Consider the following 11,687-nt stretch of genomic DNA (forward strand, 5'->3'; position numbering starts at 1 on the left):
CAAAAACGGCGACCACGAGGGGAAGGGGGAGGGGGGACACCATGGAATGAGAACAAAGAAGAGAGTTGGACCGTGAGCAAGGCTTGGGATGAGCTCACAAAGCAAAGCAAAGGGTCGCTTTCTGAGACACACTCTCACACGCGTTTGGCACAAGTGACCACGGCACCAGGTTAACATCAGCACTGAAGCGGCGCGGGTCAAAAAGACTTTACCTCAAGGGCTCTTGTACCGTTCCAGATCATTATTTTATTTTTAAGTTTAACACACACATATAGTGCATACTTTTTTGCATAATTGGCTGGCAAAGTTGAATTTTTGACATTTTTGTGCAGTGTAAATAAGGATAACCAAATGAAATACACCACTAAATTTTTTTGTGTTTAAAGGGAATGATGGCGTTTAGAAAAAAAAGTTTTTAATTTTAATCAATCTTTTAAAAGCACAAAACTTCTGATGATTTTAAAGGCCAGGTAAAACTGAATATTTTTTGACGTGACAACGTCTAATAAATCGATGTACGCCGGCTGCACGCACGAAAAAGTGTCCCGTAAAGCACATTGTCCCGTTACGCTGTGTCCCGTTACGCTCATTGTACGCTTGCGCCGCATCTATCTCTCTTCCACTCGATTGGTACAACCATCGATTTGACTTTTCGAGGCACATTAAACTTGAAACACTCCCATTCGTTTCCTACTTTTCCTATCATCGTCGTATCCTTAACAGAATAACACAGATTGGAAGAAGTTTAATAGCAAACATGTATAAAAGTTATAGTTAAAATAATCTCTTCGTTAAAGTAATAAACATATTTAAATTAATGAGTGCAAATAAAAGTAAATTTATCAATTAAATTGTAGATTTCATTTCACTCCTTCTTTGTATCCATACAAAATAGTGATAATTCAAAAAAAATGATTCAATTTTGTTCATAAAAGTATGCAATCATTTCATCAATGTTTTGTTATGACGTTGTCACGTTAAACTACCGTCCGTAAACCGACTTTACAGACAAACAATTTTTTTCCTGAAAGAATTAAAATTATTCTCACATAGCAGCCAGTAAAATTAACTGTAAACCTTAAAAGTGCTAGTTTTATATTCCAATTCATTCTCCTTATCCATACTGCACAAAAACGTAGAAAAATAAACTTTGGCATCTTATCATGCAAAAGGTATGCGCTATGTAATTTTTTCTTTTGTAAAAGTTCAGCCACTGAAAAAGTGGCAAGTTTAACCGTGTGGAATCCTACTAATATTATAAACGCGAAAGTATGTATATGGATGGATGAATGTTTGTTTCTCTTTCACGTAAAAACTACTGAATGGATCTGGATGAAATTTGGCCTACAGCGAGCTCATAACCTGGATTAACACATAGACCAAATATTATTATGAAATTCTATCCCTAAGGGAGTGAAAAAGTGATAATTTAATTTTATAATAGAAAAAAATCATAGGTCATAGACATACAAATAGTGAGTGAGTGTCATTTCTCTATGTCTGACACACGACCATACACATAGTAAGGTCGGGAAAATTCATATTTTTCTCCTTGGTGAGACCAACCCGCTTAGTGGAGCTCGCAGCAGCTATAAAAATAAAGGCGCTAATAACAGTTTTGTTCTTAACTTCGTCAATAGATAGAGTTGCCTTGAATTTTAAACGCACCGTCGTTTGATGTGTTTGTCATGTCTTTAATTTTCGTTTGTTTGTGTCGTATACGTTTCTATACCATTCATCCGATTGCGATGAAATTTTGGTGATTTGTTATGCGCATGCCCATGAAGGTTTCTGAGACGGTATAACTATTTTGCAATAGTTGGAGCACGAATCGTTTCAAAAAATGTGTTTATTTCACATTATATAGCGGCACTTCGTCTGTTTTTGTTGTATAAGTGCGCACGCATGACACAATTTATTTAAATATAAAAGAGAGTGAGAGATAGAGTGATATAGAGATAGACAAGTTGAGGTAGCGAGGTATAGAGAATGAAATGGGTTAGATAAAGAGATATATAGATGTATAGAGCTATATAGAGATTTATATATATAGAAGAGATAGAGATAGTGGGAGGTATATATGTATATATGTAGATATAAAGATATATATGTATAGATATAAATAAATAAATTTATATATATATATAGAGAGAGAGAGAGAGAAATGGATAGATGATTTGTATATGTGTAACTACTTCAAACATATTAAAAAAAACTTAATGAGGCATTGCAATGCATGCCGAGCATTAGCTAGAAAATGGAATCTTTTCAATATTAGTAATCTCATCTCTTATTTTTCAGCTTTTTTCTAGAGTGCTTTATAGAGTATAGATTACATACAGACCACCAATTTTTAGATATATACAGGTAAATAACTATACCCTGGCAGAACAAAGTCTGTCGGGATTTGAAAGTCATATAACTTATTTTGAACACTTGACTATCAAATTAAGAAGACTATTATTACTAACTACATCTGATTTCGAAAAAGGCCCCCTTCACCCTGTGTTCAGCCCGGGCAACGCCGGCTACTGCAGCTAGTGTAAATATAAAATAATGAACTGGAACGGGTCATACACCCTTAATTATTTTCTCTCAGTCCATCACGGCTTATTACATTCACGGTTAGATATTGCAGCGAATTTACGGAATTCAGAACTAAGAATGGATCTGAAATAAACGAATTATTTTTCGTAGTTTTTGCTAACTGGAACTTCGGAGACACTCCGCCAGATTCCGTCTTCCGAGTTCTGAGTTGTGTTGGGTCAACAGGATAAACATGCACCCGGAATGACTAAGAATTTTTTTAGTGGTATAATTAACAAGAGTTAAATGATTTGAATTCTCCAGTATGATTTTTTGAGTTTATTTTTAAAGTAACTAAATTCAGTATCCGTAAATTTACGATCTACTTAAAACTATAATGCAGACTGATTGACACACAACGCACAGCTTAAACCAGTAACCTTGATATCTGAAATTTGGAGAAAATATTACTTGAGTATCCTTAGAGTACACTAATGAGGGCATTTTTGAAATTTCCATCCATATAGAGGTGAAAAGGGGTGGGTAAGTTTGTATGAAGCAAAAAACCACTCACTGACAAATTCATCACGAATTCTCGGGAGCTATAAAACCTACAGGCTTTAAATTTGGCACGTGAATTCCTTTTGCTACGCAGACATCCGCTGAAAATATATTTTATGAAAATTAGCTCCCACGGCGGGTTGCGGGGGCTGTAGAGATAAAATTTCCCGTCTTTCACGTACATTTCCTACAGACGTGACTTCGTATGTAGCCCGGGTCAGCTGGGTACTTCGGCTAGTCAATGATTAAACCCTAACAAGTGTTTTTTGTAGTGCTTACTTAATTTTAGTGTAGAAATTTTGTTACAGTGTATGAAATTTAATCTTAATGATTTACCAACCAGAGTAGTGTTTTTCTGAACAACAGAATTTCTAATTAAAAAAAAAACAACAAACAAACAAATAATTCATATTGCACACGATCTGAAGCGTAGCTAGAAATTGTTTTCGATGATGAGGAGGGACACCAACTTTAATGTAAATTTGTCAACTTTAATGCAGTATTTACTATTATTAATTTATTTTACGACTCTAATACATTTAATTTAATACGTGATGTGTTGTGTGAATTTATTAAATGAAATATTAAATGGTCCATAAAAACCCTTTGTAGTGAAAATGACAAAATATTCTTTTAAAGAAAATATAAATCTCCCAATCATTGAAATTGAACGCAATTTGACGAGAACGAAATTCATTCTAGGGCTACTCTCTGCTCCTTGGCGTTTGCAATTTTCATCAATTTTTTTTTAGGTAAATACGTTCTTTGATGTCTTTAGATGAACACTTGAACTACTGAAATAAAATGGAAACTTTTGAGAGAATGAAAAATACAGGAATGCATTGTTACGGTAGTAAAATAATTTAAAAAAAAAACCGCCAGTAGTTATAAAAAAGTTTTAAAAAAGTGGCAGGGTGTTTTTTGTTTTGTTTGGTGCGTTGCAGAAACCAAAACAGGAATCATTGAAAATATTTAATATCCTTATTTTTATTTAAAAATTATAAAAGCGAGGTAATTCTTCTTTAGATGATATGTTCACTTTAAAATGCTCTTACTTCATATGATGTTTGTTGTTTGTAAGTCGCACACAAAATTTTCAATCTCACATTCTGCTGGCAACATAAATATTTTTACCCTATTTGCAGTCAAAAATATAAGACAAGTCATTTATAAAATTAACTTAAATATTCTCCAAAGTCAGGTCATGAAATTAAGCCACGTTCACTTAAGCAAACAGCATGAATAACACATTATTCTTATGTAGATGATGTTCATAATGGAATATCCCAGTTTCAAAGATATAACAGTTTCATTTAGACTGTTAACAACAAATCATACATAAAATTGAACTTTGTTTTTCTTACAAAAGTTTAATACGTGCACCGTTAGTTATACGGCACACATTCACCTAAAGTCCAATTCTTCCCACACTTTTGTTAACACGTCCGGAGAAATGGAAGCAAACAGCCTCTTCAGTTCTGTATCTCAAGTCTGTCAATTCTTTAGATAGCGGCGGAATGTAGACACGATCTTTTATAAAGTCCCAAAGGGGGAAAAAAATGGCATTGCGGTGTCAAATGAACGTGGAGGCCAGCGAAAAAAGCTCTGTCATCGCGACTATCGGCAGATGTTTTTGCCACATGGGGAACACAATTAAACTTTAAACGAAACGCACGTTTAACTGAAGTTACAGATTCACTCTTAGAAAATTGCAGAACACAAAAAACATTTTGCGTAGTTAGCGCTGCAAGCGAGAAAACAACAAAGCAGTAATCGCGCATACGCTTATTCAAAACTGTTTGAGTTACTTTTAAATATGACCTTGAACTAAAACTCTACAACTCTTACAGTTGATATTATTAACATTTATAACTGGAACATTCTTTTATGGGCATACTGTATTACGATAAATAAATATCGCCGGATAGCATCCTGTTAGTAAAAGCTAACACCCACAGAACTGACACTACTCGATTTTGATTTGCTATCTTTTTATGTCTTACTGTTTTGCCCAGAGGCTTAAGTGGGTAGTATCCTAAATTATTTTGCTTCTAATACATAGCATTTTTGACGTGATAATGTCTTATAAATCGATGAACGCCGGCTGCACGTATGAAAAAGCCTGACTCATTGTCACGTTCCGCCTGAGCCGAGCGTGCAAGAATCGGCCAACCACCGTGCGAGAAAATCTTCTATAATATCAAACAGGTTAAGGTGGGATTTTTAACTAATTATTCGTGATTATAATTTAAACAAATGATTTAAATTAAATTTGCAAAAACTGTAAATAATATTTGAAAATTAAAAAGTATGCAATTATTCATCAATGTTTTCTTATGACGTTATCACGTAAAATTATCGTCCGTAAACCGACTTTACAGACAACCCTCTTTTTGCTCATGATTTTAAATAAATTCAAAATATTAACATATTTCATTATTAATAATAGGATATTTATACTAAACACGTCCTAAGTTACCTAATGGTTTTTAGTAACTGAATGGCAAATATTCGTCAGTCCTACCTTGCTAAGGCATGAAATAATATGGCATACAGTTTTAGATTACTTGTTCGTATGCGGAATTCATAGTGGTGATATAAGCAATACTTGAAAAAAGTATTGCTTATATGCATGCTTAAGTATGACATTAAATTCATAGCGAACAAAAAGAGCACTGCTTATTAGGACTACTTCAAGTAATACTTCACGAAGCACTGCGTCAAATAAGTACTGCTCAATACGAATTCACAGTCATGAAATAAGTTTGCCTTGTTTCGCAAGTATTCATAATCAAATAAGCCTTGCTTATTCATTGATATAAGTAATACTTCATGAAGTCGGCTATCTAGGCGACTCAAGTACCGGTACGGATTTGTTTGTTGTAAGGAAAAGGTTATGTAAGGTATTAATTCCCGTTAATTTTTCCATATATTAAATTAAAATTGAGAGAGTAAACTTCAATCTGGGGAAAAGAAACGAAACAAATCGTTGTCGCTTAGTTTTGTAAACAATACAGGCTACGTACATAACCTCTTCTGCAGCTAGCGTGATGGATTTTGGTGAGTGGGACGATTTTGAACAACTTGCGGATGAAGTTTACGAGGACCATGTCAATGTACGGACACCAAAGCGCTACATACGAGATGCATTAAACCCTTTCGAATGGTATAGTGATACTGAGTTCAAGCGACGTTTCAAATTCAGCAAGAACACATTCATCCAAATTATCATGCCGTTAATTGAACCTTCACTGAGGAAAGAAACTATTGCTTTGTATTTTAAGACCAACTGCTTAAACAAAATTCTTTCCGAATAAGTATAATGTTTTCCTCTCTTTTCTTTTTCACTAGCCATCACGAATCACGATAGTTGTTTCGCTACCACGTGGTTAACTTCACCCGCTTATAGATCACATACACAAGATGGCCAACATAATTTAACAACACAAACATTCAAAACATATTTATTTAGTTTTAAATTCGTTTTTAATATATGTTCATATTTATGTTATTCAAGTTCACTATCAAATAAAGTATAAATATCATCTTACGTATTAATTTCATTGTTTTAATCGCATATATGGTTTGAAACGAGGGCATTTTTATTTTCAAACAGGTAAACTATGTATTTACAGCGGTATATTTGCTTGCGTTACGTTAACACAAAATTCATCCTTTACTTTTTGAGATACTTCATCAAGTTCAGCATGGCCAATATAAGTAGTGCTTGTTCAAGTATTACTTCGTCAAGTATAGGTTTTATATTCATTCATTGCTGGAATAAGTACCTACTACTTGAAGAATAAGCACTACTTTATAAATTATTACTTATTCGCCAAACAAGCCTTCGATTATGAATCCCGCCCTTAAAACACTTTATTTTTAGCCTATATTTCGTTAAATCAATAAAAATTAAGTTTACACATAACCCCGAAAAACTCGGATTGATATAGTTTTGGGAAAACCTAATTTTTATTTATTTATGAGTGACAGACTAAAAATAAAGAGTTTTAAGATGAAGGCTACATACGAATGGTCAATCCAAACCTGTATACCGAATGATTTCATGCTTTCAGTAGCCTACATGCTATGACTGACATACAAATTTGCCTTCAAGTTCATAAAAAACAAACATTGAGTAAGGACTTGTGTAGAAGTGAAAAACTTTTATAAACAATTACATATGGTTATATTATGAATGTATTTAAAACTAGCTAATGCCCGGCATGCGTTACTATGCCTCTTTCAATTATTTTTTGTTTTGTGTTCGAAGTAGGTATACATATACAGAGCATCTCTCTCTATCTCTCTATACATGCTCCTCTATAAATCTCACTATATTTCTCTGAATATAAAAACCTCTGTATATCTCTATACCTCTATCTATATATCTATTCCTATATGTCTATAATTTCCTATATGTTTCCTTATATTTACAAAACAGAAGACGAACACACAACCATTCATTCATATATATTTACCTACCTATATTTTTATCTCTCTTTTTACCTGTCACAGATGTGACATAGGTAGCGTATTCGCATGCAACGCTATGTCAAAACTTCACAGCAATCGTTGAAGAACTTTCGGAAGATTTAAGATTTCGAACGAACGAACATTTACATTTTTATTTATACAGATCTTGTGCAAAAACACTAAATAGTTGAAGCAAAATAATGTAGGACACTACTTTGTCAAGGCGACGGAACCTCCAAGACGGTAGTGGGTTCCCAGACGGCATGACACCGACTAGGTGCCCACGAACCTGCGTCTCGCCGGGGAGTTGGTGACAGCTCTACACGCAGATTAGCCACGGTGGCTCAGCTGCCAAAGCACTCGCCTCCCACCAAGGCCGTTCCGATTCGATCCCCGGCGGGTTCCAGCCAGCAGTGAAAACATGACGGACGATGGCTTTAGGCGACGGGTTTTCTCCGGTCGCTCCCTTACTTAAATTTGTATTATGGATAAATATATTTAATACTGCCGTAAATTAATAAAATACGTAGCTGTAAGGGGTCTTTGAGTACTCGACTAATATTTTATATTGGTGAATAATTTGATATTCGATTCTAAATTTAAAATTAAATACTTCTCTAACTATTCGTTACCAAAAGATAGGTCCTCACCATGTTGGAATCATTCACAAAAAAAAAAAAATACACTTGTATGAGACTAAGATAATTTATTGAGAAATTTAGATTTATTTACTGTGGCATTATTTACACATTCTTAACAAAAAAAGGAATGACTATAATTTTAAATTATTAGCCGTTTTGCGTGATTTTGATTTCATACCTGGAAAAAAACAAAAATAAATTCTACTTGTGCACAATCAGATATAGTTTTATTTATTTATTTATTTGAGTTGTGACATGCACACATTCATATTGCCTTTTAGATTTCATGTGTATGGTAATTTTTTTAGTTTTTCAATTTATGTGCACTGAACTCGGATATCCTTAAGGTGGCCACCTGGCTAGGCCACCAAACTGTTTGCAGAGCCTCAGGCGTTAACACGCCTTTACAAACCGTTCACAATTTACTAAACGTGTCTGATTAAAAATAGCATTTAAGAGTCATTGCACTTGTCTGTAAAAGTTTCATTCCATGGTTAACTCTATAAAGTTTATTGTTTGGACAGTGAAAAAAAAAAAAAAACTAAAAGGGTTTTTTGACGGGCATATTTAGGCATGAAAAATTCTACACAGAATTGTAAATTTTATTAGGAAGTTCAGGGAGACTTCGTCTTTAACATCCCAGCATGAAATTATAGGGTCACCGCTAACGTTACATAGAGGTATGTTACCGACTCCAAGACTGCGCGCCAGTTCGGTGCTTAGCGCGTAGAGGCGAAAAGGCTATTGATGCGCGGACCATTGTCGCCCTTGGCGCCTCCGCGCTTTAAGACCTGCTCTACAATGAAACGGAAACGGAGACGGATCTCACGCAAACTGAGTTTCTACAACGACACGCAGACGGAGACGGACCCGTACGGGTTAGCTCGGCAATGCTGAGTTCTTCCGTTTACGTTGCTCCGTGCAACCGATAGAAGCCGAGTACTTGGTTGCGGTGGTAGATATGTTTTTTAATATTATAAATATGTTGAAAAATTGTTTCAAGTGCTAGAATATCTGGTTTTCTATTATTATTTGATGTTTATTTATATTATATATGTAACTTTTTCCCGCGCTGTAATCTCAAAGCATAGTATATATACGAGACGCGATAGACAACTGTTTTGGGAGATCCGTCTCAGTTTACGTGCTATTGTAGAACAGGCCTTAAGTCCCTCACACACTGGCAAGTTTTCGCTTTAAAACCTTCAAATATGTTGCGTAAAATAAAATTGGAGAGTTATGACGTCACCGAAAACGTCACTAACGCAACCATGTTTGTTTGAAAAGTTGGATTACTCGCGTTTCAATTAAAAACATTTTTGCATACAGTACGGTTTCTAAAATAAGTTTGATATTGGATGAGATCGGCAAAACAAAATGACATCGGTTTCCGCCACAATGTTTCTTTAAAATTGCGAGAAGACCCTGTTAAAAAAAATTAAAAAACCAAAATAATTTTGAAATGAATGTCGTATGCGAAAACATTCTATGCATAAAAATGAAATTATGTTTCTATAACGTTAAAAAATATCTGAAGATTAATCTCTTTATCACGAATATTATTGTGCTTAAAATTTTTTGTATGTACAAAAAATTTAAAAATGCACAAACATGATGGCAAGTTAAAAAAAAAAAAAAAAAATCCGTCCAGTACTGTGATGCATTATTAAATTTCAAAATTGAGAAAACAACAAATTGAAAATCTTGAGTTAGCTCAGACCCAAAATGAACTTTGATAGTGTTACATGATTTAAAACATACTTGAGGGTATCTGTCCAAATATATTTGATGGAGAAAGTTGGAAGCTATTTGCCGTCCAGCACTACCCCTACAACTCTAACTGTGGAATGTACAGGAGACACATGTTTGGCAGTGTGACAGGAGGTGGAGGATGCGGAGGAACACTGACCTTGAGGGCCGGCGCCGCGGCAGCCGGCGGCGAGCAGCAGCAGCAGCAGCAGCAGCAGCGAGGCGCAGCGGCCCCGCGACATGGCCTCTCCCCGGCTAGCGCAGCGGGGCGGGGGCTCGGCCTCCACCGCCGCCCATCACATGCCGCCGCCGCAGGGGCGGGCGCGCCGGGCATCCGCCGCGCGGGGGCGGCGGGGCGCCGTCTTCCCTCGCCTCCTGGGCAACAACAGAGAGGGAGAGAGAGTAAGAGGGAGAGAGAGGGAGAGAGAGGGTGAGAGGAGAGAGGGTCAGAGAGGGTCAGAGAGGGTTAGAGAGGGTGAGAGAGGGTGAGAGAGGGAGAGAGATGGTGAGAGAGAGGAAGAGTTGGGGAGAGAGAGGGTGAGAGAGAGGGATAGAGAGAATTGCGAGTGAGTCTTCCAGTACTCGACAGTGATGTGGAAACATCTAACTCGGCAACAAGCAGATTCATTTGTTATAATGTTGTTCATGTAAATGAACTTATAACATGAAATTCGAACACTAACATTTAAAATAGAACTCTTTAAAATTATGTTCAACAAAACTGATAAATAAAATAAGTCGCTTATAAAATCCAAAATTCCTGCGCCCGCCGCTAGAATTCACTGCCTGAATGCTTGCAAACATCACGAGCAGACAGCAGCATGAAATATCAGGAAATTTTAAGCTATTAAAACGGCTCCGTTAAAACCCTGGCCTTTGGACCTGATTAAAAAAATAATTTTACTAACACAATTCCCATTTTGTTAAAATTCACTAAACAGTAAATACTACATAGTCTCCGCACACGCTAAAAGTTATACTATTGCATCACTGAATATTAAATTTTGTCCCCTAACGTTTACGAAAGTGACTATATTCGGTTTACACGTAGGGTCCACAATATTTGTTATACCTTTCCGTTCATCGACTTCCATTCAATTTTCATGAAATCCCTCCCACCAAACGCCGTATAGGTATCGAGACTCAGATGTTTACACATCAAAAATAGATGAGCGCAACACCAGTGAAACAAGCCAACCCGATTATCGAGCGCTCCCGATCATCCGATACCAACAATTATTCCATCCCACCGATCTATTAGATACCACAGCTTATCAAACATCATAGATTATCAGATACCACAAACTACTCGAGACAATTACGCACATGAATATGATTATTCTATATAAAAGATTAAACAAAATTGGCTCTCAGTGTTTGTGCACGTTCGCATTAATTTGCAAAAGTTCATCCTTCTCTTACTCTCATTTGTCCAGCTGCTCTAAACACATGTCGAATAATACCAAGCTTTAAAATGTTAATATTATGACATAAATTATAGCATAGGCTTTGTAATTGTCATAGGTAAAGAGTTGTGTTGAAATATGAACATCAGTATACAATGTCAAAATAATTACACTTAGAATTTATACTAGTCTGTCATCTTGACTGCATATGTGACTGAAATGGTCCAATACATAACGAAATGGCGAAACTTCCTTTCAACAAGATTTACGCTTTATAGCCTTAAAATACCTATTCGAAAATTAGAGGTGGTAATAAGAAATATATCTA

The 11,687-nt window shown here is 35.7% G+C and overlaps 1 protein-coding gene across 1 annotated transcript in view; it reads right to left on the bottom strand.

Annotated features, from left to right (window-relative positions):
• The window catches only part of LOC134535395 (lachesin-like), a 69,844-nt gene extending 59,624 nt beyond the window's left edge, over nucleotides 1-10,220 (bottom strand). The window contains exon 1 of the mRNA XM_063374472.1: nucleotides 10,114-10,220. Within this exon, the coding sequence (XP_063230542.1) occupies nucleotides 10,114-10,195 (82 nt within the window). The 5' untranslated portion in view covers nucleotides 10,196-10,220. The remainder of the gene's footprint in view (nucleotides 1-10,113) is intronic.
• Between the last annotated feature and the right edge of the window lie 1,467 nt (nucleotides 10,221-11,687).

This window comes from Bacillus rossius, chromosome 1 (genome assembly GCF_032445375.1).
Source record: "Bacillus rossius redtenbacheri isolate Brsri chromosome 1, Brsri_v3, whole genome shotgun sequence".
NCBI classification, from domain to species: Eukaryota; Metazoa; Arthropoda; class Insecta; order Phasmatodea; family Bacillidae; genus Bacillus; species Bacillus rossius.